Source organism: Leiobunum rupestre, chromosome 1 (genome assembly GCF_980474605.1).
Source record: "Leiobunum rupestre chromosome 1, qqLeiRupe1.1.hap1, whole genome shotgun sequence".
In the NCBI taxonomy this organism is placed as follows: domain Eukaryota; kingdom Metazoa; phylum Arthropoda; class Arachnida; order Opiliones; family Sclerosomatidae; genus Leiobunum; species Leiobunum rupestre.
The window spans coordinates 37,711,534-37,734,863 of NC_143384.1; the positions used below are offsets into that span (position 1 = coordinate 37,711,534).

At 39.3% G+C, this 23,330-nt stretch overlaps 2 protein-coding genes across 2 annotated transcripts; one reads left to right on the forward strand and one right to left on the reverse strand.

Annotated features, from left to right (window-relative positions):
* Positions 1-285: 285 nt before the first annotated feature.
* LOC149962300 (uncharacterized) lies at positions 286-5,307 on the forward strand. The gene is made up of 5 exons (XM_090168680.1): positions 286-352; positions 676-1,802; positions 2,993-3,079; positions 5,007-5,081; positions 5,160-5,307. Exons 1-5 carry the CDS (start codon positions 301-303, stop codon positions 5,220-5,222), a joined length of 1,404 nt encoding a protein of 467 aa, XP_090024806.1. The 5' UTR covers positions 286-300; the 3' UTR covers positions 5,223-5,307.
* Positions 5,308-6,870: 1,563 nt separating this feature from the next.
* Positions 6,871-18,463, reverse strand: LOC149962301 (uncharacterized). Its single transcript, XM_090164446.1, has 3 exons — positions 18,426-18,463; positions 8,357-8,614; positions 6,871-8,325 (listed from the first exon to the last, which is right to left on the reverse strand). Exons 2-3 carry the CDS (start codon positions 8,585-8,587, stop codon positions 6,871-6,873), a joined length of 1,686 nt encoding a protein of 561 aa, XP_090020572.1. The 5' UTR covers positions 8,588-8,614; positions 18,426-18,463.
* Positions 18,464-23,330: the final 4,867 nt, after the last annotated feature.

Sequence of the window (23,330 nt, forward strand, 5' to 3'; positions counted from 1 at the left end):
CAACTCGGTTTGCGACTCTAGTTGGCGAACAATGAAAAGAAGACCACTGACGATTGTAAGTGGATAACGTGCCCGGTCACCAGATGGTGGAACGTTGAGCTTGACACGACAATTGAAACGGGTTGTTAATTGGCGTTTCCCGGACAAAAATTCAATGACGCAAACAATTTAAATTTTATAAAAATCTATTAATCAAAGTCGGATTATTAATGATTAACAGTATCAGCTTATTTACTATAAAAACGAGGCGTTGAGCTGTAAGAGCATTTATTCCGTTTGTGATTCTCCTGCGCTGTGAAAATGAAGCCAATTCTAGCCTGCGCTCTCCTCGTCTTGTTCGCCTTGGCCAATGGTCAGTTTCCATTTCCCTTAATAAGTAGATACTTTGCAAACCTCCAGAGCGTTTCTCAGCAGAGATTTATATAGAGACTGATTTTAAGTGTTTAGAAGCTGTTATCGATTTTGAGATTTTAGAGTTAAGATTCATATTTTTACAACGGTTTTCGAGATTTCTAGATTGTCAGTGCAGATTTTAAGATTTTCAGTTTGATTTATACCATATTTCATTTGATCATTAAGTTAATTTCAAAGATTTCTAAAATTCCTTTTTCTGTGTGATACATGGAACTTGAACGAATTTTGGTTTTTGAATCTACTGCTTTTTTGACGGACAAGAGAACGCAAATAGGGCAGCTGACGGGGTGAAGGACAGTTCCAGCTTTACTGCAGCCGCCGGCGACAGCTACAGTGACAGCTACAGTGACAGCTACAGTGACCGTACCAGCATCGATACCAGCGACAGCTACAGTGACAGCACCAGCATCGATACCAGCGACAGCTACAGTGACAGCTACAGTGACAGGACCAGCATCGATACCAGCGACAGTGACAGGACAAGCATCGATACCAGCAACAGCTACAGTGACAGGACAAGCATCGATACCAGCAACAGCTACAGTGACAGGACAAGCATCGATACCAGCAACAGCTACAGTGACAGGACAAGCATCGATACCAGCAACAGCTACAGTGACAGCACTAGCATCGATACCAGCGACAGCACCACCGACAGCTACAGTGACAGCACTAGCATCGATACCAGCGACAGCAGCACCGACAGCTACAGTGACAGCACTAGCATCGATACCAGCGACAGCACCACCGACAGCTACAGTGACAGCACTAGCATCGATACCAGCGACAGCACCACCGACAGCTACAGTGACAGCACTAGCATCGATACCAGCGACAGCAGCACCGACAGCTACAGTGACAGCACCAGCATCGATACCAGCGACAGCACCACCGAAAGCTACAGTGACAGCACCAGCATCGATACCAGCGACAGCACCAGCAACAGCTACAGTGACAACACTAGCATCGATACCAGCGACAGCACCACCGACAGCTACAGTGACAGCACTAGCATCGATACCAGCGACAGCACCAGCATCGATACCAGCGACAGCGCCACCGACAGCTACAGTGACAGCAACAGCATCGATACCAGCGACAGCACCAGCAACAGCTACAGTGACAGCACCAGCATCGATACCAGCGACAGCGGCAGCACCAGCAACAGCACCAGCGCAGCCACTAGCGCCAGCACCAGTGCAAGTACTTCAACAACCAAAAGCCCTTCAAGCCCGGCGACCATGGCGTGCCAAGAAAAATATCCGAACGAGAAAGAAGTTGAAGGAAGTCCGTCTTGGACAAATAATTGCAACGCTGATTGTAAAGGAACAATATTTTTTTGGGGAATGACTCCTATGCCCGTTGGAACTGAATGTGGTTACAACAAAGTAAGTGTAACACCGTGTTTTCTTAAAGGTCATAAAAACCTCGTTGGCTCCTACAAAATGGCCGACCTCATTACGTAGTTCGCACTCTACGGCGCTAGTGTACTTGGCACTGTGCGTAACTTAATTCCACGTAAAAATTGCGAGGTAGTTCCATCGGTAACAAGTTTTTTAATGCGACCAAGACCTATAGCGAATTAAAACGCTTTCACCGTGTAAATAATGACAAATTATGGCATCGGAATGTAAAGTTGACTATGATAAAAAAACGTTTCATATGTAAAGGTAGTTATTTGGAAATTTGAGATGCAGTATAGTGTTCAGACGAGAACTGTAGGGTAGGGTGGAGTGAAAAAAATGATTTTAAAATTTCTATAAGCTAGTATATTGGAATATTGAAAAATGTCCCTAGTAACAATCCTGGCAAAATATATTAGATTCTGACAACTCCTTGATCGCCCTTCACCTAATTTGATTTTAATGCGCTAATAGCAAAATTCCATTAAGAGTAAAAAATACTAAACATTCGTTGTCAACTTTAACAATCATATTTACAATCAACATCATGAATTATTGAATATTTAATAGTGAATACACGAACAAACCGATCGTAAGCCTTTTGAATATAGTTTTTTTGGCATATTAGAGAAAAAACACGTCATTCAGTACCAATTCCGTCATACCTCGACGATGGTTCGTCCTATGGACATGTCGATGGTCGCATTCGACTCAGCGTGATATTTACAATCGGGAACAACACCAAACACGTTCCATTTCGTTGAACACAAATTTCGGGGGCAACTGCCCCCTTTTGCCCCCTTGCCCCTCAAAAACTATGTTGTTCACTCCGCATCGCTGCGGACTCATCGGATCCTCAAAGAAGACACAAAAATAAAATTTTTAGGCCACATTCCAAGCTGGGAAGCATTTGGACGCTGGAGACAAGAGCCCTTTTTGGGCTCTCTAGCTATATAAAACAAAAAGTTGAGAAGGGAGGTCAAAAAATTGTTTAATTTAAAAAAAAATTATACAATGTTCTATTGATGAATGGGCATACTTTGACATATCTAGCTTATTAAAATTCGAAAATAATTTTTTTTGGCCATTTTCACTCCACCCTACTGTAGGGCCTTTTAAGGTCCCAAATTGAGGCTTCGAGGGTATTTGTTTGCACGGTGTCCCTTTGTACTTAGAAATGCGCCGGAGGAATGTGCCACGACGCCAATGACGTACAGAAGTGTCAACAGGCGACCGGAAACACGCTCAAGTCCATCGAAATGGTGGGTACAAAATACAAAGTTATTTCGCCCTAATAGACCGATACACATTTAACGAGGGAGAGATCCTTTCACGGCAATGAAGCCTTTATAAACACCCGGCATATTGGTTGCACCCATAGAAAATGTAAGGTAAACTCTTAGGATTGTAGACGTTGCATCATGTTTCCGAGGAGTGCCTTAATCTGTCCCTTCTGGACATAACGTTTAAATTGGCGCCATCTAGTACAAATAAAAGCTGTAAAAACAAACTTCTGAGGTTTGTTTCCCTGTTAGCAATTTGTGAATCGGTCTACAGAGGGTTTAATGATAAGAAATATGTTGGAGTGTAAGTGGAAACTATTTAGATTCTAGGATATTGGGACGATTTTAAAGAAATTGCCTGCCCCATTTAAATAATTTGTCAAATTGTTTTGGAAGAAATCTTAAATCATTCTGGGGTGGGAACAGGCGTAACTGAGAAGAGCCTTTGGTAATGCTAAGTCTGAAATCAGTTACGAAATCACTAGCTGAAGGTACAGGCTTGTATATTCCGATTACTGCACCACTAGAGGAAAAACTTCTCGACGCTGATTGCTGACGCAAAACATCCCAGTTAGGCCTAATACAATATTTTTGCGTCAAGATTCGCTGTCGTAACCATATATGAAATAGTATAGATAACTGGCGCTGCAAACGGACCCAAGGGAAGAACACTCAAGAGAAAGCTAGCAGAAGACCTATATTTTCTGGAAGTGCTACGTAATATTGCCATTTATCGGTGACTAAAATTAGTACTTGCAAAAAAGAACGTGGTAGAATAGGCCTAATAATGTTGATAGCCCTAGAGTAACGTGGAGCAGGAATCGATACCTCTACTTGGATTTTCGTCTCGATGTGGCTGACGGTTATTTTGACGTCAGTACTATGTTAACGTTTTTCTCTCGTAGTCGGAGCCAAAGCCTTCAGAGTTATCGTACCATACGCGATACGGCAGGATAAGCATTCCAAGTAGAGGTACGGATTACTGCGTGGAGTTGAAGTCACCTGTCATTTTTCTTAGCTTTTTGTGAAAAGATGGCGCTATATCGTAGCGCACCCAGAGAATACGCGTTGTCTGCTAGTGGTCACTTCCGTATCAATCCCTCGTAGAATTGTGGATCTATACCATTGCAAATATCTATGGTCGTAACCGGTGGCTCTATGCTCTGAAACCAACTACTCAGTGGCACTTGTTAATTGGAACGTGCCATAGAGCGTGAGTCACGCGCCGTTAATAAATAAAAAGCGGGATACCCCTCTACTGTTGTGTGGCGCCTTCTTCAGAATAGTCGAGGTAAAATTGTCCTCATCTAAGACAAGTGGCGGCTCTATCATTGGCACCTGTGTAATGATAAGGCCCCTGCTATTAGAGATGGCCATGAATCTATCTCTATTGCTGGAGAGCGTGGTGTCATCTATTTATGGCAAATTATAACGTCGTCAGAGAGCCATTGTGGAGTATTATATTTAGTAACCCACTCACATAGAGTGGAAGGCCTATGGAAGGGCATGAAACATTAATCCTAACGGGTTACCTTGTTTTCGAGGCGTGAATTAATATAGTCCGAAGAGCGATGGTGTTGTTTTTAATTTTGTTTAGTATAAACTTACTTTTTATCCAGATATTGTACATTAACTTTAGGCCAACTTGTTAATTTCACGCCTCGAAAACAAGACGTTGCGTATAAAAATTGTTCACAAGTTTCGCTGATAGCCTTCCACTCTATGTGAGTGGTTTACTCTATGGTTAGACAACTTATACCATGTAAAAATATTGTTCATAATTACTGTAATTTATGTTATTGACCAATTTACCAACGATCCAATCAACGCGAGGGGTACCTATAAGTACCGCCTTTTTGATTTCCACGCTAGCGACATCTATTGAAAAAAGAGCTGTTATTTGTAGGAGTGGAATCAATGCGCGATGATGTGCGGAGGAGAGAAGAAAGAGAAATCCGCCAGAAAGGACGGGATGCAATGCGTTAGTCTCATTTTCCTCATTCTGTCAACCCCAAATAGCTTTTACTTCCAACCTTGAAGGCTTCTTTTGCAATTATAGTTGGGCTTTGGACAATGTGATGGAGGAAAATGTCAATTAGGATGGCTTAAACTTAGAAAATGAGTACTGAAATGGCGATATAACAACAACAGTTAGAGTCGTTTCCGATTTCGATGTTAGTTCAATATCAATAAATCTTGCAATGTAACGATTGTTTGTCGTTTCTTTATTGTATTCGAATTTGGGGGAGAAATTGTCCCCAATTGCACATTCTATGAAAAATTGTCACTAAAAGCACATTTTACGAAAAATTGTCAATAGCAGCACATTTTATTTTTCAAAATATATGTACAAACTACTCCGATAGTTTTAAATAGCCAGTTTAAAAAAACTCGCGTTAACGTGTCTTAGACAACAGCGCCATCTGTGATTTCAATAGGATTATTCCATTTCATCCAAATTTTCTTTTATGTATTATTATAATATATCATAAAAGTGAAACGAGTACTTTGGCAGATCAAAGCGCGTGAAAACGTGGACGAGTACACCGAATCAATGCTCAAAATTTACTCCACCATTTCCAATTTCCTTTAACCCGGTTACGCGTTAATTTTATCAGGCGACGTTCGGCCTATGGTTTCGTACATGTAATCAAGGCTAAGATTTCAAAGAGATCAGCTAGACTATTCTGTAAAAATCAAAATTACAAAAAAATCATGATCCGTCAAAAATGACAATGAGCGTGTACGGAAGAATCTGCTATCGAAATATCAAACTACCGATAGTATTGGTCAAATTCAAAATTGTGGCGGTTTGTAATGCCGACGTAAGTGATTTTAATTAAATACTTCGACATACGGTCGATGGTGCCATTTTAATTTGGGTTGTAGGTGATCACGTAATAAGCTAAGAGGGACACGGCAAAGAGACATACAATGTAAAAAAATTGCAATAGAGCGTTCTATAAAATCGGCCCAAAACCGGTCAAACTTTTCATATAGACTAGTTCAGCAGGACTAACAACATTTGTTATTCTTTGGTTTAAGAGAATTCAGCTTCCTATCTTTATATGATTATTTTAGAGACGTACCTTTCAGAGCGGGCCCGGGCCCCGGTTACATTTAAAATCCGGGCCCTACAGAGAGCAGTTACTACTGGAGATATCCATACTTTTACGGAGATAAACCAGTGGTAAGCATACCTCTACGCTGCACGGGCCCCGGGAATTCTTACTGGCTTCACCATTCTCTCTTGTCAGGCCTGATCCGATGTACCAATAATTGGTCCACCTACGCTATTCTCACCTTTCTACCATCTCATATAGTTTACGTGGGTGAATAGCGTAGGGTGACCAATTATTGGTACATCGAATATGAACCGCTTATGTAGCACCAATAAAATGGCAAAGTCTGAACGGTACTTTCGAACTGGAAAAATGCTGAAATTTGCTTATTCAAATCTGAATAATGCTACAGGAAATCACGTAAATAAATTAGAATTTCGTTTAAATTTATTTAAATTTAATGAAGCAATATTTTTAATCGAGATGATAAAAATTTGGTTTTTAATATGTACTTTTAAGAGGTGTTGAAAATGTAAAACATTCATTATCTATTGGGATCTTTTTAATTTTGAAGTTAGTAAATTATTTTTTCAATAATCTCATTATACAAATTAGTTCGTTATATGTATTTACTACCATGATTCATTTGTCAAAATCTTTCCTAGAAGGCATGGACGTCCTCTCTTCTACGCAATCTCCTCCGTTTCTTCAGTTCCCGATTGAATGCTCCTTTTTTCCAAATCTAATCTCTCGGAACCGTTTGATGGACTCTTTTTTGTTTTTCGCGCAAGCTTCAGTTTTCATCTCCAGTTCCAAACCGTTCGTTTCCAAAATGAACCCCATTAAGAAATCCACTTTGGACTTCAGTTCTTCGATTTCGCTGAGGAAGTCTGGTTCTTGGTCGATATGGGACTGCAGGCGTGCCACAGGGCCGTCGCTATCTGCAACCCCGCACGCGCCAGCTGAAGCTGTTCCTACCACTTCCTTCTGCTGAGTATTTTCTTCATTGACCGTACCTTCGTTAAAGTCTTCATTTTCCAGGTGCTCAATTTCTCTATCTACACTGGCTGGATTCTTAACTTCGTGGTCTTCATTGACTGGGTCTACAACGTCATTGTCTTCATTGGCTGTGTTTATAATGTCATTGTTCTTGTCTTCGTTGACTGATTCGACAATTTGATTCTGCTTATTGTCTTTCGATGTAATTGTTATCTTGGAAGAAACGTCCCCTCTGATTAGTACGAATTTGTTGATCATATCCACTATTTCGTGATGCCCGTAACGCCTGGCTAGATCCTTTGGAGTTTCGTTCGCATTATTCTTAATGTTGAGGGTGGCGCCCGCACGCAGCAACCGGAGGACAATGTCCTTCCGACCACGTTCGCAGGCCAAATGCAAAGGGGTCCGCGTGTCTTCAGTGGCGTCGTCGACGTTAGCGCCGTGTCCTATTAACAAAGACACGATGGCCTCGTGCCCGTAAAGGCAAGCGTAATGCAAAGCGGTGCTACCGTCATCGGATTTAACATCGGGACCGGCCCCATGCTCCAGTAAATACCATACGATGTCCTCGTGATCTTTGCGCGATGCCACAAGGAGCGGAGTATCCCCGTCGACCTTAACGTTTGCTTCGGCGTCATATTCCAGCAATAAGGGCAACACGTCGGTGTGTCTCTCTAAAGCGGCCAAGTACAGCGGATGCGTCACGTTAGTATCGTTGATTCTGGCGCCCTTATCGAGGAGCAGCTGGACAATTCTGACGTTTCCCGTCTCGCAGGCGCCGCTTAAGGGGCTGAAGAGGCCATCCCGGTTCCGATTAACGAAGCCCCCCTTCTTTAAGAGTGCCACGCATAAGTCGTACTGTCCGCCGATGGCCGCGTTGTACAGAGCGTGCCGTCCAAAAGAATCTCTTTCATTGACCTCCACCATATCGGCGATAGCGTTATATCCTTTATTTCTGGCCCAATTAGAATACGGTTCACTGTTTATAGCTCCGTGTTGAAGTAGAATCGGGACCATATTTTCGCGCCCCAATTCGCAAGCGTGGTCCAACGGGGTCTTATTATCAGAGCCCGTAACGTTGGCCCTGGCGCCGTGTTTGAGTAGACACGTAACGATGCCGGTATGACCCGATTGAATCGCCTTGATTAACGGGGTGTCATAACCTTTAATTCCTTCATTAGGATCGGCGTCGTTTCAAGGACGCTTCGCGAAGAGCGGTTTGTCCATAGCCACTCGACTTGTTGACTGGAGCTCCGTTATGGATTAAGGTTTCACACACTTCGTAATGGCCAAAATGAGCCGCCCAATACAAAGAGTATCCTTCCGTTTGTACTAGGGTGACGTCTGCACCGGCCTTTATCAACGCTTGAACCTTGTCGTTGTCCCCGTCCTTCGCGGCTTGAATCAATAACTGGTTCAAATTCATGTCTATTTGTTTATCGTAGTTGATTTTCTGAATGCCACTCTAATGTATTTAAAAAAATTAGTTCAATGGATTTTGAGTCATGATGTTGAAATTAACAATTGTCTACAATAATATTGTTTTACATTTGGTTAAAAGTTTCTGTAAATTCACTTGTATACTAATATACGACCCTTGATACTTAAACCCTAAAAGCAAATGCTGCCAAATAAGCACCCCACTACGTACAAGCGTTACGCATATGTCGTGGGGTTTAAAAGATGTTAATTGGTTTTAAAATCTTATGTATGTAACTTCCGTAGTCTTAATAAATAAATAAAAAAATTATAAGGTGGTTTCTTTTCGCCTGTTTTCGGACTAAAAGGGTACTCTTTTTACCCTAAAACGTTTTATTCACCTGTTCCGGGGATGAGAATTTCTCCGGCCCATAAACTGTTCGCTTGTTCCGGAGTATTATGGTTACTCTTTTTCCTCCTTCTGAAAAGGATTTGGTGGTCTGCTAGCCAGAATTTATTTACTAAAAAGGCCACAGGCAGCCATTTTGGAAAAATGTTTTTACTCCGAATCGAACTATTCACCACTACAGAAGGGCGTCATAGCGTTACTCTTCTTAACCTACTCCGATATACCGGAACAAGTGAAAAGAAACCACCTAGGGTTTTAAGATATAGAACAGCGGAAAGCAGTAGCGTAGTGAGGGGAGGGCAGGAGGGCATGAGCCCCGGGCTCCACACATTAGGGGTGCCAAAAACTGCTTGACGACCGTTTTGGCAACGAACAAAGTTGCATTTTAGGTATTCTTAAAGTAAAAAAGGGCACCATGCAAGAGAGTTGCCCAGGTGCCACCTAGGAGCAACAAACACAAGGAGAACGCAGCTAGCCTTTAAACACGCTAACGAAGGGTTGTGTACGAATTTTATTGGACGAGCGTCACGAGCCTTTACGCTGAACGTTTAACGGGCGGGGGGGGAGACAATTTCAGAATTTTCCCCTTCCGACGGCAGCAGGCGCTAAAGCGTCTAGCCAATGTAAAACGTACCCAAGAAAATCCACGACTTTTGACGGGTTGCGTTCTCCTTGTGTGGGGTGTTGTGTTTGTTGCTCCTAGGTCCCACAAACTTTCGCCACTGGCTGAAAGTCAAAGTGTAAGAAATATTCGATATATGCCTGACTCAATCATTTTCGGGCGAGCACGCTCAGCTCGTTTGTTTCCAGCTTGTGACTCGATTCGCCCGTCAAACAATTAGATCAATTCGCTGTTCGCTCAATGTCGCATCAGCTGAGTTCGTACAATGTGTTTCTGAAATCAAAATTTTTCGGCCATGGTACGACAATTTGATTTTCAGGACCTGGCAACGCTGCTCACATCGATACGGTTTATCAAAACGGTCAATGAGCGTTATTCCTATTTCCCTCAAGCGGCGGTTTTCCAGCGACTTATTAGCAGCATATGTAACATAATTACTCATAAGTATGCCACTGTACCTTTATTCCATTCAAAAATCTTCACTAACGGTTTGTTTCACCACGAACCAGTAAAAAGGTGGACTACGTTAGATTTTAACCTTTTTATTCATCCTAGTAATTTTGGGAGTCACACTATGGAAAACCTCTAAATTGAGAAGGAATTTTTTGCGTCGGAATTTTAGTCTGCCCAATGTAGCTTTATTGAAATTTATAAATTTATAAATGACCAATAAGTGATCGCTTTCCGAAAATGGAACAAGTCGTTGAAGTGGGATATTCCACCAGCGTTATTAAAACCCAAATCAAGCCTAGAAGAGTTAGGCCTAGGCTCAAAAGAATCTGCAAAGACTCCAACCTTGTAGATGCGCTAGAAAAGCTCTACCTGAATTTCAACTATGTTTTCCAATAAAACCTGCTTTTATTTGACAATGCAAATTTATTTTAGAACGTGAGTCTCCACGAACTTCAATTATTTGCAAATTAATTACATTAACAGAACTTGACACTATATTGTAGTTCATTTTATTTCCTAAGCCTTGGTTGTTCAAACCGGTTTGTTTACAAAAATAATGGCCGTCGGTTTATCAGACGTAGAGCTAATTATACGACGGCATAATCGGCATTTGAGATTTGATGACGTCAAATATGACATCAAATATGACGTGAAATATTACGTAGAGTACGGACGACGCAATATCTGTGAAACAAACCGTTAGTGAAGAAATAGAGCTAGTGGAATACTTATGAGTAATTATGTTACGTATGTTAGCAGGGTTGCCATACATTTTCGATGATAAATAAATAATTTAGAACGAAAATGCATGGTAACCCTGTTAAAATAGCGTCTGCTTCGCCATGTTCCACACGCAAGCTTCCGAAAAACTCCGCTTGAGGGAAATAGGAATAACTCGCATAAGAGAGGATGAGTATCGTTGGCGCCCTTAACGAGGAACAGCTGGACAGTTCTGACGTTTCCAGCCTGGCTTAAAGAGAGTATGAACTTCCATTATTGTTTATGGTGGATCAACGAATATCACCTTTCTGCAGAAGCTAGGGATGATTGGCGCTAGTTACGCTAAGAATAGCTGACGATGTTTGGATTTAGGAAATAGGACCTCTGGGTTCAGATTAACCAAAATATTAGTTTTTAGGAAGTATTAAGTCTAATTGCTTGAAAGATTACGAAGCGATGAACGGTTTTGCCGCTTTAGCCTGAGTGTATAAAAAGGAAAATTGTTATTAAGAAACTAAATATTTATTTTTTAAATCAACGGTATTTATTGTGCACAGTAATTTAAAATTTTACAACCAGACCATAGTTTCGGCTTGTTAGGCCATCTTCAGTTGGACAATAGTCGGGTTGTAAAATTAACAATATAGTCTAGACGCTACAGGAAATAATCATGCACTTTTGGATTAAAGCATGCAAATTTGTGCAAAAATACTTTGAAGTATGTAGAATCAAAAAAAGATTAGAGGCATTCTCTACCTCTGCTGTGACAGGTGTGACAAGCTGTCAAAGTTGATGAAAAAGTGTAAACTTACCTTTTTGAACAACCCTTTGGAAAGGCAGCCGGGTGCGCGCGCCGCTCGCCGGTTTGCGCTATAGAGAAGAAACGGGGGTCGGTCTATAAAGGTAAACACCAGCCGAATACGCGTAGATTCGCAGTGTGTTGATACAATATTTATATGTAATATTTTTAATTTCAACTGCCTTATTGCGTTAGATGATAAAGCGTTTTTTAACATAACCTATAATATTAATTAGCGAGTTATTTTCCATTAGTCTTACATTTTTCAAACTTTTTCAATTATCCATTTCAATTTTTTTTGATAAACTATTAAAAATCGTTTTCGCATCCTCCACATTTACAAAGTTCGGTACATGGTAAATTAGCTTTGTGGCATTTACAATTACCCCGACAAACATTGACCCAACCACATTTTACCATATCTCTACAGACATCACCTGCTGGTGGCAGAGTCATCCAAAGAGGTTGCCATTTATGACAGTTTCACTTTTTAAATTTGTCCACCCAAAACTCGACGGTTCTGGAAAAATGGGTTCTCTTATTAGAGCTTGACCCCACACGTGAACCGCCTGGAAAGCTACACGTAATTAGTGTTGCAATAATGCGTCTTGTGTTGGTGGAATTAGTTCAATTTCGCGGTTTTTCTGGGTGAAAAGACTTTGTCTCGCTTTATTAACTTCTTCATCGGTACTGCAACGATCGTACATTAAAACTAAGAACATCTCAATCAACGGCATAACCTCTTTAAGGTCCGATTTAGTAGGACACAACAATAGTTGTTTAAAGGCCAGAGTTACGTCTTGGAAACACTTCCATGATGACCACGCGGTTTTTTTTACCTTTTCCATTAAAACAGGAAGTTGTGTCGCATCCTGTTAACGCGTGAAAAACCGGCAAGGCTTCGGATTTGTCTATACCCAATTGTCTTGATAACCGTGTGGCGTCTATGTAACGGAAATCTTTACCAGATCCAAAGGCTATAACCAAACGTTCGCGAGGAATCTTGTTCAGGAGGCTAATACGTAGAGTCAAGACATCAATGTCCATAGTTCTAAGCAGGATGGATTTCATTCCCTGCTTCGCTTCGTCTAGAGCGTGTAGGAACATCCTGGTATCAGCTTCTTCGTGGGAGGACGGAGAAAGGTTTTTAAGATTACCTTGGATGCAACTAAGAACATTTTCTCTGTTCGTAATGTATAGAGCTTCAGGATGTTTAGCTGTAACGGCGTAGACACTCAAGTAACTAAAGAGTTCTTTCTTGTTTTCGTTTTCTCTTAAAAACTCTGGCCATTTTTTTGGTAAATCCTGGCGAACATCCACTTGTATTCTTGCACCTTAACCACGCTTCTTCCTCGCGTTCTCTTTAAGGCTACCTGTTATGTACACGTCAAAGACAAGGTCAACACGACGAACGCAACCGGTAAACAGACCAACTATGTATTTAGAAAAGGTCGCAGCGTAATCTAAAAATGTTTTAGCGTTTCCAGGCTTTATCATATTGATGATTGCAGCGCCGTCGATGATGACCATGTCGGATTCGAGACCTGATTTTAGAATATCCTCCTAGTCTGTCAACAGATCTTCTAAACACGAAAGTAAATCGGATTTGTTGCCAAACCTCATGCTTCCATTATTCGTCAACGATAGCGGAAAAGCTTGATTTTCATGCTTAAAAAACATCAAGGTCTCCACTTCGTACTTGATACGCTATAGAAAGTCTCGAAAATAAATTTCTGTCGCTTTTAATACTTGAAATTTGAAGCTGGCTTTTGCATTTCTCTTTTTGTGGCGTTCTGCTGAAAAGAGGAAATTGGTTTTTCTTCAGCACATCCGTAATTTCCACGGTACAATCGACAAGCCGCTTGCAAAAAAGGTCATTTGATTGGAGTTCCCCAATGGTTTTAATATTTTTTAGAGAATTCGCTATTCTTTTGTCCAAAATTTGCCGTGTATCCAAAATCTTCGCTTGCATCGGCAAACGGATTTCCCATGTTATTCATGACTGATATGAGTGACTGGACGCCTTCTAAAAAATTTGTTTTGAGAAGTTGGCGTATCATCATGATGAAATGTCTGATTGTTAGAACTTTTGAATCCAATAATATCTGTAAATTGTTGAACCACTCGACAAATCTCAGGTCCCGCTACCATGCATCGCAATAGAGATGTAGGATTTTCCATCGGGGTTCTATTGTGTGTGAAAGGTTTTTTCCAGCTGACAGCCACGTGCCAGTTTCGCAATACCGTACCCTTAACTGACTAGCTAGGATATATTACCAAGTTAAAGTATGCAGCTGTAGATTTAACACAAATTTACCATTAAAAATAAAGTAAAATTACCTTCTTTCAGTCTATTCCGCTACTAAAATTAAGTATAATTCCGATTTTCTTTCGTTGGAATTATTTAATTTCAATTTTTAAAAACATAAATAATTTCAATGGAAGAAAATCGGGATTATAATTTTGGAGCGGAATAAACTGAAAGTAGGTTATTATAACATTTCATTATCCCTTTAAGAGAGTAAGAATAAGCTTTTTTTATTATTTTAATGAAAATATTTATAATTTATCTAAGAAGAATATGGCTGCTCTTATTAAGTTCTTTAAACAATATTATATGTATATTTAGAGTACAAAAATAAATTTAATAGATTTAAATATATATCTATAAAAATTGTATCAACACACTGCGAATCTACGCGTATTCCGCTGGTGATTACCGGTATAGACCGACCCCCGTCTCTTCTCTATAGCGCAAAGCGGCGAGCGGCGCGCGCACCCGGCTGCCTTTCCAAAGGGTTGTTCAAAAAGGTCAGTTTACACTTTTTCATCAACTTTGACAGCTTGTCACACCTGTCACAGCAGAGCAGAGGTAGAGAATGCCTCTAATCTTTTTTTGGTTTTACATACTTCAAAGTATTTTTCCACGAACTTGCATGTTTTAATCAAAAAGTGCACGATTTGAGAAAAAAACCTCTGTTATCCTCTTGACTAATAAATAAAGTTGATTTAAAAAAATTATTTAGTTTCTTTATGCACAAGTAGCCACAAATAATTTAGTTATGTGGTTATTAAGAAGATGTATGTGCCATTGCATGATCTCATTTGTTCGATTTCCAAATGATCGACAAGGGGTAATTTTAATCGACGTGCATTTGATCGACCATGTGATTTTATTTTAACGACACATTTTTCAAAGGGGACCATTTGATCGGCTAAAGTGACAACATTGGTTTTTTTTTATAAGGGGGAAAAGGTTCTAGGGTGCGAGTGTATCAAATCAATAGTTGCAGCCTATTAACGTTCAATATCGGTTGACTGGAAGTTAGGATGGGTTGGTTTAGGTTAGGTGTATCTTACGATTTGACTCTGGTTTTTAGATAATTAATTTAATAAATACAGAAAAAATTAAAACCGCAATTTGTCGATCACTTGGGCTTTCAATATAAACATTTCGATCATGTGGGATCTGCTTTTCGGTTGTCGATCATAAGAACCCCTTGTCGATCAGTTGGAATTCGATGAAATGGACCCAACTCATAATTACCACATTGGGAAGGTATTCCTCAAAGCTTGGGAATCTATGGTAAATTATGCTAATACAATATTTCATTGCAACTGATCGTAGCACAGCTTTGAATTTATTTTTTATAAAGTAAAAAGTTACTCTTGATTATCTAGGGGGGGGGGGGACAACACTCACCAAAATTTTATATTTTCTCCACTCCAGCGCCACCAAGTGAGGCGTTCAAGAACGTATGTCTACGGGCGAGTAAATCATGGACCAAGAATCTAAAGGCACGTGTTAATTTAATCACGCGCTGTTATAGCGCGAACAGCGCGTGATTAAAGTCCTAAAACGTCACCGCGAAACAAAATGGCAGATCGCTTGGCAGGTAAATTGGGCTCATTTAAAAATTAATTTCTCGTCATTAAAAAAATATACAATTTTACGACTGATATTTTTGAGTATATTTAAACATGATCTTTCGTCGTCATGTGTGTATATATAGGTAGTCTCGAGTCTAACATTAAAACCTTTTCCTTCCCCCACCGTAACGCTATGCAAAAATTAACCCGTTTTTCCACCAAATACTATGGGACTTTCTAATGGGCTTCACGCTATGGCAAAATCAACTATTTTTGCGCATTTTTAACTTAAGAATGGTTTATCCGATTGTTATATTTTTTTAAATGAATCTTCGTTTAAGAGTAGGTTGTGTGCTTTTGTATATTTTATTAAATTAATTACCAAATAAGTCTTTGAAAATAAATTTAAGAGCATTCTTGTAAAAATTAATACCACCAGATGTCGATACAACTACGGCTCCAAATATTTTCACCTTGGTTGTCTAGCCTCTATTGATTATGTCTCTGCTCCATCATCAAAAAGAAAATGGCGTATTGCCGCGATGCACTAGCTCGTGTTTTAAGTAAGTCTTGGCTTACACTTCGATTATTAAGACTTTTTGTACTTTCCTCTTTGTTACCCGTGCGTTGTCGAATGGTTAAATGTGAGATAATTGCTAAATGCGCTTACGGAAAAGACGAGTTCGAATCTCATCGAAAGGGAGTATATATATTTATATTTAGGATTCTAATTTAATAATACAAATTTATTTATATCCTGTTTACAAAACGGAATCATATCATAATATTTCAATTATTATTATTCTTCTTCAGTAGACAAGGGGGTTTTCAAGGTCCAGACTCCCCCTTCTTGGACCTAACTTTGACTGTACTACATTTTCTCCCCTTTGTCCAATTTCTGGTCACGCAGTGTTGGGTAAAATACTTTAATTTCGGTATTTAACAAAATACTGAATACTCAAATACGGTAAAGTATTTAAAATAGAATACTAAATACCCACAGCATAAAGTATTTAAAATAAATAAAATACTTTATTTTAGTATTTTAAAATATTAAAATACTCAAAATACTGTGAATTCTTGTCAAGCGGAAAAAAATGAAAGATTGAAAATATTCCACTTTTGTGCGCCATCTAAAAGGCAGATTGTCTGGTAAGTATCGAGTCCTCCCTACTGCAACGCCACCACGGCCGATAAGCGGAATTTTTCACGAGTTTGTGCGGGAGTGAGAATTAGACGTATTTCTTCCGCTTGATGGTGTTGTATGGAGACTATTTGATGGATAAAGTATTTTTGCTAATAAAAATCTGTATTTTGTTCAAAATACAAAAAATGTATTTGAATATTATACTAAATATTTTTTAAGTATTTGAAATAAAATACAAAACACTTACTATGTAAGTTAATGTTTAATTTAATCTTCCTTTCGCACTAGAAACAAGACGTTTCTAATGCTATTAAATGCATATTTATTAACTTTTTTAACTGGTAAAAATCAAAGGTACCAATCCCCTCCTTCCCCACCAGAATGACATCCCTGTACATATCGTACATTCCCTTTGGAAAATATAATGTTTATAATGTAAAGAAAATAGAGATTTTGGATAATGCTTAATTTCATTGTATAACTAAAAAATGTAGAAAAACATTACTAGCTGCATTGTACTCACGCGAAAATGTTTTTGAAAAATATAATTTAGTACTACTTAAAAATTATTGTAAACAAGTATAATTTGAGAAATATGTCTACGATTTTACTAAACAGTAAACCTAGTGGAAAGAAATAAAAGAAAATTGTAATGTGTTAGTAAATGTTCATTAATATAGTTTTGGTATGATAAGTGTCAATGTATGCTTTAAACTATTTATTTTCATTGTATATTTCTAAATGTTTAAATACGTTCATTTGAAATTGATTATCGTTTCGGTCTTAGTTTTACACCGTAATCAAAACTATTTTATACATACTCTTATAACAATATTTATAAATTCAAATTGGTAACTAATTCATATTTAGAATTTCGTAATTCGAATTGAACTTTTAACCCACGAAAATATAATTTATATATATTATATATAATATATATGTAATATATAACTATATAATTTATAAAATATAACAAATAAAACGTTCCTAGAAATATATGCGTGTATTGTTCTTAAGAAGGGACATATATTAAAGGAAAAAGCTCAGCTACGCTGAGTAAAGAAGGTGATATATAGGTAGACCTGAGTCATTCGTTGCGGCCAAGAAGGGACAGGTATTTGAGAGGTTAAATATATTTATTTTCTTCATTACTCATTTAACATTAAAATTTTAAAATTTATTATTATTTGTTTATTTTTTGTTGCAGATTACTGCAATAAATAACTAATAAACTAATAATAATAAATTTTAAAATTTTAATGTTAAATGAGTAGTGAAAAAAATAAATATAAATATGGATACCTTTGTGGGCAAAATTTGACCAAAGATTTTGTGTTAAAAATTGGAGGAGCAGTGGACTGTGATTTGAAAGGCGGAATGACGTCATTCTGTTGTTCACAGGAGTATTTTTTAATACTATTTCAATTAATTTAACAAATTAATCAACAATAAAAAATAATAGATGTCCCTTTAAGGCCGCACCTCTAACGAGCTCTAAACTGTTTTTTTCAGTTCGAAGAACTGTTTTTGTTATAATAACCATTTAGCCTTGTAATCGATAAAACAGATGTTGGCGTTCATACGTTTTGGCATTGATGTTTTTAAGAGATAAATTTCGAACGGGTACTCGTATGAGAGCTAATTATGTGTAATTTAATTAAAAGTAATTTACCCTAATGAAAAAAACGATAGATTTCGTAAAAATTCAATTTAACAATGGCCTAATAAAACATACAAACAAATAATAATAAATGCCAGAAAAATAAAGATACAGTTTTTAATTTTTCTCATTAATGAATAATTAAAGTTCAAAGTACTTTCTTACCTTTTAAATTATTAACGTATGTCCGCCATTGATCCTATTGAAATGATGAGAAATCATAGCCAAGATCAGAGTGAATGTTGTTAGAGACTTCCAAAGTTCCAATCGATAATGGCTATTTGAAGTGGAAAGTTTTCATTTTTAGAAATACAGACACGATGCCCGCAAGGAGCAACAAACACAGCACCTCACACAAGGAGAACGCAACCCGTCAAAAGTAGTGGATTTTCTCGCGTACAGTTTTCATTGTTTAGACGCTTTAGCGCCTGCTGCCGTCGGAAGGGGAAATACGGAAATTGTCTGACCCCCGCCCGTAAAACGTTCAGCGTAAAAGTTTGTCCAATGAAATTCGTACACAACACCGCATTGGCATGTTTAAAGGCTAGCTGCTTTCTCCTTGCGTTTGTTGGCCCGCGACATGGTTTCGCTAGGAAAAACCTGTTGTTAACACCTCTGTAGCACTGTAAAAGCTGGGGTAATATTTTGACCCGCGGCTAGAGGCGCCACAAGTAACACAGCTAAAGCTAGGGGAAAATTTTGACCAGCGAAGCGTATATATAATCTTTGGTTTCGCTTTTGCCCAGTTCAAAATTCCGAGAATGAGGCTAAAGATCACGGCGCTTCACGCGACCTTACAGGCTTTGTTTAGTATTGTATATATAACTTTATAATCTCCAAACACATGTACCTAAAGTTTTCGTATTTTTATCCACCGCGCGATCTTACATTTATATCACGCACGTTTTAAAAATGCGAGGATAAAATCGCGTGTATTTTTGGCTAACGTTTTTTAGTTTTTAAAAGAGAGACAAAATGTTTCTCTTTCAAATAAGAAGTGTAGATTTTTGATTCTCCATAAAATTCCGTTATAATTAAAGGTTTACTGTTTTATTGGCAAGGAACGCGTCTATTATTTCGCTATTCACGACAGGCTTACATTGCAATACGCAGCAGCTCCTCTACCGAGTCTCCTCTTCAGTGATTAAAAAAAAAGTTTGGACCTGGTTTCTCTACCCTCCCACCTTTATTGCGGGAGGGGGAAAGCGTACCGGACAACTAGTTTTAAAAGTTGAAAGCCTAAAGGCCGGTAAAAATCACCACTTTGCACGCTGCGGCGTAAACTGCGTGCTTAGAGCAGTGTTGCGAATGTGTGGGAAATTTCCCTTTTTGAGGGAATTTTCGTCGTTAAATTATCGGGGAGGGGAATAGGTAATTTTTCTCGAAACACTCATATTTTGCGGGAATTTTGGGGGGATAAGACGAGGGGCTAACCACTCTTAGAAAATCTGTACACCGGATTACGCTTAGATTACAACTGCCAAAGGCAGGGACTTCAAAGATTACGCGTAATCCCATTAGTACAGTCAAAGGTACGGCTCTGTACACCGATTACGGGGAGTGATCAGCCCCTCGGGATAAGAGACGAGATAGAACAAGTCGGCCCAGGCCGTAATATTAGTTCCACATCAGTCTATTCGAGTAGGCAAACCAATACACCCTTAGTAGACACAGGTAGGCAAACTAATACAAACGCTGTTGATGCTACGTGATTTCTTATCGTTTGATATATAAATTGCCATCCTAAGTTAAAGAGTGGCCACCGCCCACCCTCAGGATACCCGGGTGGGCAAACCAATACAAAAGCTGTTGAGGCCATATGATTTCCTAGCGTTTGATATATAATTTAGCATCCTATGTTAAAGACTGGCCACCGCCCACCCTCATGAAATCAACTTTTTTCCCGGTAACTCTCCCTTTACGGGGGTTGATCGGAGGGGGTGGAAATTAACGGCACTGCGTGCGCGTCAAAGAGTTCTATCGAATGAGACCAACTGTTTTTTTCGTTCACTCTCCCTATAATAAGAAAGTGCCACATTTATTACTTCTGACCATACACGGTTTCTTTCAATAAGAAAGAGCCACACTTATTTATTACTTCTGACCATACACGGTTTCTTTCAATAAGAAAGAGCCACACTTATTTATTACTTCTGACCATACACGGTTTCGATAAGAAAGTGCCACACTTATTTATTACTTCTGACCATACACGGTTTCCATAAGAAAGTGCCACACTTAAAACTTCTGACCATACACGGTTTCCATAAGAAAGTGCCACACTTAAAACTTCTGACCATACACGGTTTCCATAAGAAAGTGCCACACTTATTACTTCTGACCATACACGGTTTCGATAAGAAAGTGCCACACTTATTACTTCTGACCATACACGGTTTCGATAAGAAAATGCCACACTTATTTATTACTTCTGACCATACACGGTTTCGATAAGAAAGTGCCACACTTATTTATTACTTCTGACCATACACGGTTTCGATAAGAAAATGTCACACTTATTTATTACTTCTGACCATACACGGTTTCGATAAGAAAGTGCCACACTTATTACTTCTGACCATACACGGTTTCGATAAGAAAGTGCCACACTTATTACTTCTGACCATACACGGTTTCGATAAGAAAATGCCACACTTATTTATTACTTCTGACCATACACGGTTTCCATAAGAAAGTGCCACACTTATTACTTCTGACCATACACGGTTTCGATAAGAAAGTGCCACACTTATTACTTCTGACCATACACGGTTTCGATAAGAAAATGCCACACTTATTTATTACTTCTGACCATACACGGTTTCGATAAGAAAGTGCCACACTTATTTATTACTTCTGACCATACACGGTTTCGATAAGAAAATGCCACACTTATTTATTACTTCTGACCATACACGGTTTCGATAAGAAAGTGCCACACGTATTTATTACTTCTGACCATACACGGTTTCGATAAGAAAGTGACACACTTATTTATTTCTTCTGACCATACACGGTTTCGATAAGAAAGTGCCACACTTATTACTTCTGACCAAACACGGTTTCGATAAGAAAGTGCCACACACACTTATTTATTACTTCTGACCATACACGGTTTCGATAAGAAAGTGCCACACTTATTACTTCTGACCAAGCACGGTTTCGATAAGAAAGTGCCACACTAATTATTATTATATAATTTTATATGCTCTCTGCTGCAATGTCTAACGGATCTATCTCTCCTGCCTTTACGGGCACTACTAGTTAACAATCTACTTGTACCGCTATAGGAAGTGCCACAACGCAAATACCCAGTCCGACCCGCAGACCGCACCGTCAGCGGGGGCTCGCGATTCAGGGGCGAGGGAGAAAATTGTCGGGCGAAAAAGCCTATGTGATACGAAAAGAGAACGGAATATGGTTGTCCGCAAATCCCCAGTCCGACCCGCAGACCGCACCGTCAGCGGGGGCTCGCGATTCAGGGGCGAGGGAGAAAATTGTCGGGCGAAAAAGCCTATGTGATACGAAAAGAGAACGGAATATGGTTGTCCGCAAATCCCCAGTCCGACCCGCAGACCGCACCGTCAGCGGGGCCTCGCGATTCAGGGGCGAGGGAGAAAATTGTCGGGCGAAAAAGCCTATGTGATACGAAAAGAGAACGGAATATGGTTGTCCGCAAATCCCCAGTCCGACCCGCAGGGGTCGAAATTAGGGCGGGGGGAGGTGAAGTTTGAGGTTAGCTTGACCCTAAAACGCCGTAAATATACGTAAAAAAACCCGGAAAAAGGAACGAGAATTGCGTCAACTTAACTTGACAAATCCCCCCCGCGTTGCAAGGAAAGACTAGATTTTCCGAGTAATTTTTGTACAGAGCGGTGTGGCGCAGTTGTTAGAGGCGTCGGGTGTAGAAGATTACGCGGCGAGCGGCTCTCTGTGTTCGAGCCCCGGCCAGGCCAGCAATCTAAAATACATTAATAAATTATTTTTCGCAGCTCCACCTACCGTATCGTCGCTTTTCCACCACAAACGCACAAACGCACAAACGCACAAACGCACAAACGCACAAACGCACAAACGCACAAACGCACAAACGCACAAACGCACAAACGCACAAACGCACAAACGCACAAACGCACAAACGCACAAACGCACAAACGCACAAACGCACAAACGCACAAACGCACAAACGCACAAACGCACAAACAACACTTAACGACAATCCGTCCATAGCAATAGTCCCACTTCGATATATATATCTCGATGTGGAACTAAAAAGTGAAGGCAGAATGCGATAATCTCGTCATGCGCAGTAGATTGCGGTTTTTGTATCCCCTCAATGTCAAATCTGAAAGTCTCTGCTCCGCCATTGCGGCTCTCAAAACACAATTATATAGCTTAAGCCTGGTTTTTGTCGTCTTTTATTTAATAAGTTTTGTCACATATATGTAATTTTTTTAAAAAAATTTATAATTTCATTAAAAATGTTAAATATTTGGTCGATCCCGAAATATTGTGCCTGTTTTCCGAGGAGTTTTCACGAATATAAGGGGGTTGTGGTTATTGAGGGAATTTTTGACTAAAAAGGGAAATTTTTACGTTCTGAGAGGTAAATCTTACTTTCAAAACTTGGCAACACTGGCTTAGAGCAAGTGGCGGCTCGACGTGAAGTAGCTCTTTTCACCACTCACGTTGATTGGATTGATTATAATAATAAACTTTATTTCAGGATTTAGAAAGTGATATACACTTATTGGGCTCCTGAGTACGCACTTAGTAACGTACAACAGGTAGTCTATAGGAAAGTAGTAATACAAACAAAAATTGTAAATTGTTCAATAACATAAATTACAGCAATTATAAACAATAGTTTTACACGGGATGTATATATTTAGGTTAAAGCCCATTAAATAGAGTATAAGTTGTCGAATTATAATACTCTACAATGGCTCTCTGGCGACGTTCTCATTTGGCTATTTTGAATTTTAGCTCCCTTTGTCATTAATAGATGGCAGCACGCTCTCCACAAAAGTCGAGTTTTTCGAAGAATCTGATAGATTCATGGCCATCTCT

Excerpts from the sequence above, each read along its gene's own strand:
- LOC149962300 (XM_090168680.1), top strand. The coding sequence starts at position 301 with ATGAAGCCAATTCTAGCCTGCGCTCTCCTCGTCTTGTTCGCCTTGGCC. Across the intron at positions 353-675 it reads CTTGTTCGCCTTGGCCAATG|AGAACGCAAATAGGGCAGCT; the intron begins GTCAGTTTCCAT and ends TTGACGGACAAG. Across the intron at positions 1,803-2,992 it reads CTGAATGTGGTTACAACAAA|AAATGCGCCGGAGGAATGTG; the intron begins GTAAGTGTAACA and ends CTTTGTACTTAG.
- LOC149962301 (XM_090164446.1), bottom strand. The coding sequence starts at position 8,587 with ATGAATTTGAACCAGTTATTGATTCAAGCCGCGAAGGACGGGGACAAC. Across the intron at positions 8,326-8,356 it reads CTCTTCGCGAAGCGTCCTTG|GGTTATGACACCCCGTTAAT; the intron begins AAACGACGCCGA and ends GAAGGAATTAAA.